Source organism: Dipodomys merriami, unplaced genomic scaffold (genome assembly GCF_024711535.1).
Source record: "Dipodomys merriami isolate MVZ:Mamm:240054 unplaced genomic scaffold, mDipMer1.0.p SCAF_10, whole genome shotgun sequence".
In the NCBI taxonomy this organism is placed as follows: Eukaryota; Metazoa; Chordata; class Mammalia; order Rodentia; family Heteromyidae; genus Dipodomys; species Dipodomys merriami.
In genome coordinates, this window is record NW_027202271.1 from 19420184 (window position 1) to 19423547 (window position 3364).

At 37.0% G+C, this 3364-nt stretch overlaps 1 protein-coding gene across 1 annotated transcript; it reads left to right on the forward strand.

Moving 5' to 3' along the window:
* The first annotated feature begins 231 nt into the window (after window positions 1–231).
* On the forward strand, window positions 232–1173 carry LOC138837344 (olfactory receptor 6C74). Its single transcript, XM_070036025.1, has one exon. It carries the CDS (start codon window positions 235–237, stop codon window positions 1171–1173), a length of 939 nt encoding a protein of 312 aa, XP_069892126.1. The 5' UTR covers window positions 232–234.
* Window positions 1174–3364: the final 2191 nt, after the last annotated feature.

Sequence of the window (3364 nt, forward strand, 5' to 3'; positions counted from 1 at the left end):
TAGCAGTTACATTCTGAATTTTTAAACAAAATTCATATGAGGAAAATTTTACTTGCTACAACTGAGTAGCAAAGTACTGAAGGGGGTTGAGGTGGACAATATCAAGTCAAAAGTGTTATTCATGCAGATTGAGTTTCTTCATTTCTGATCTTTCCTTCTTCCTCTCTCTCTCTCTCTCTCTCTCTCTCTCTCTCTCTCTCTCTCTCTCTCTTTTGGTCTGAATAGAAATCAGCTATGAAAAACCATACGGGAGTGACAACCTTTATTCTTCTTGGACTAACAAGTGATCCACAATTACAGGTGGTTATTTTTTTCCTCCTTTTTTTCACCTATATGTTGAGTGTTACGGGCAATCTGACCATCATCGCCCTCACCCTACTGGATTCTCATCTCAAGACACCCATGTATTTCTTCCTCCGAAATTTCTCATTTTTAGAAATTACATTCACTACTGTCTGTATTCCCAAATTTCTTGTCAGCATGGCCACGGGCAATAAGACTATTTCTTATAATGATTGTGCAGCCCAACTGTTTTTCACTATTCTCTTAGGGGCAACTGAATTTTTCCTTCTGGCCGCCATGTCCTATGACCGCTATGTGGCTATCTGCAAACCCCTGCATTACATGAGCATCATGAGTCGCAGAGTCTGCAATGTGCTGGTCTTTGCTTCCTGGTTGTCTGGTTTCCTCATCATCTTTCCACCACTCCTGATGGGCCTCCAGCTTGACTTCTGTGCAGCCAACACTGTAGATCACTTCTTCTGTGATGTGTCTCCCATCCTTCAACTCTCCTGCACAGATACGGATGTAATAGAATTAATGATGCTCATTTCAGCCATTTTGACACTTCTGGTTACGCTGGTCTTAGTGATTCTCTCTTACGCAAACATCCTCAGAACAATTCTAAGAATCCCTTCTGCTCAACAGCGGAAGAAAGCCTTTTCTACTTGTTCTTCCCATATGGTGGTCGTGTCCATTTCTTATGGCAGCTGCATTTTCATGTATGTGAAACCCTCTGCCAAGGAACGAGTCTCTTTAAACAAAGGCATCGCGCTCCTCAGCACTTCAGTGGCACCCATGCTGAATCCTTTCATCTACACACTGAGAAACAAACAAGTGAAAGACGCTTTGAAGCGCATGGCCAAAAGGATTGAAGTTTTCTCTGTGAAGTGAATATTTCAAGGACATTCTTAAATTGTGTGTGTGTGTGTTGTAAAATTAAAGAAGAGTGGAGTGAGTCATAGAGCACTTCTGGGTCTGTTCCAAGACACAGGAGCTCTTTCTTGGCTTATGTGGCATGCCTAGTATACAAAACCTAACCATGTTTTACATTTAAGTTTTCTTCTCCTGTTGAGAGTACACAGAAAAGGTATTTTGTCTTCTGATCATAATCATTTGTGTTTTTGTGCTCCAGTGGTTTTCCTCTTGAAATTCTCTTGGAGGGAGACATTTTCCATGCTTCTTTCCATTGCTCTTAAAGCCAAGGCTCAATTTATCGTGCATTCTACTGGAGTTTAATGCACTACTTATGTTTAATGACCCATTAGGTTTATTACCGTTGGATGCACAATGGGAATTTTGTTTTCTTACTTAGTATTTAGTAGAAAGTTGGAGCAAATCAACTTAATACCATTTCTTTAGTTTCACAGTTGTGTCACTTCAGATCTGAAATGGGCTGAGAGTTCATATTTCCAGAAAAAGATGAAAGAAACTTCAAAGAGGTTAAAACATGATGGCCATAGCAATTATCCAGTATAAATTACAGGTAACACTGATTTTTGGAATCTGCCAGGTTTTGCAAAATATACTAGTTTTGTCTTGAAAAATGCAATACAATAGTCACTACCATGCTCATAAAATACTAAGGCATATGGAGACTTAGATGATATGGTAATGGTAAAGGTGAACGTACATTATGCACAAACTATAAACTAAGTGATGGAAAAACAAAGGTCCATTAGCCTCTGATACATTATTAACACATGTAAGTTGAAATCTGTCTTTAGCCCCATGTTACTTAGGGTGACAAATAAGAGTAAGATTAGAATGTTCCATAAGATCAAAGAGTGTTCTTCCATGAGATCTATGCTTTACAGGTTTAGTATAGAGGCATTAGTTTTCAAATTAAACAATTTGAACATTAAAACAAGATACAATGACTGTTCCTGTGAAATGCAGCGTGTTTTGACCATATGCTTTTGAATGAGTCATATTTAAGTGTGATCAAAAGAAAGAACTTTGCCTAAAATTTACTAGAATTGCTCCATGGCTTCATTTCACATAAGGTTGAGGAGGAACTTTCTGAAAATTTCTGACTAGCAGCATTTTTTTGTACTTACTAAATTGAGACATAACATTTGTCCCAAGTAAATACAACTTGACAGACCTGCTGACAAATAATTGATTATGGGTTTTATCAGCAAAAGTGAAAAGCTGTAAATCTACGTATCTAGGAAAATACTAAGTCATTAAACATAGTGAACTCATCATTCAGATAGAGACCAAGGATGGATAGGTTTCCATTAAACTACAATGCTTTGAGAACATGTTGGAAATAGATTTTCACCACTTCAGTTTGGATTATTCAACTTTCTTTGCACCAGGAGCTTAATTTTTTCATACTTGTGAAAAAAAGTTACATTTTTGTTTTCTTTAAGTAGGTGAACAAAGGAGTTACCATTCCACAAATCCGTTTATAAGTCCAATGCATCTTGAGAAATGTCACCCTTTCCACCATTCTTCCCCTTTGTCATTCTCCCTGCTTCTTCCCAAGCCTTTGCTTTTCTCAGTTCCACAGGATATACATTAAATATCATGACTACATTCTCTCCCCCTCTTCTCTTCATTTGTATAGCCCTTCCCTTAAGCTCTCCCTCCACCTTTCAAATACCAGTTTTCTAGTATTCATTTTTTTTGGCACTGTAAGGTAGTTTTTCTAGGGAATTACACCATTTGAATGTTCCCCCATAATTACCATACTTGGGTTAGTACATTTGTGTATACTTCTTGCAAATACCCCTGTATGCATTTACTTGTACACTTATAAATTAGTTCTAGCTTCCACATATGAGAGAGAACATGCGTCCTTTGACTCTCTGAGCCTGACTTAATTCATGTACCCTGATTTTTTCCAGATCTATCTGTTCTTTGCATATGATATAGTATCATTTTTTCTAATGGATGGGTAAAATTAAACACTATATTCAAAAGTGTGTTTCAAAATGCTTGACGTTTGACAAAAACTCTGATGCCAGAAAAAAAACAAATCTCAGATTTTCTTATGAATATTCTTGGCTGTGTGTTAAATTGTTGCCAAATACAATTATATTTAGGGTATATTTTATATAGTTAAATATCATATTCC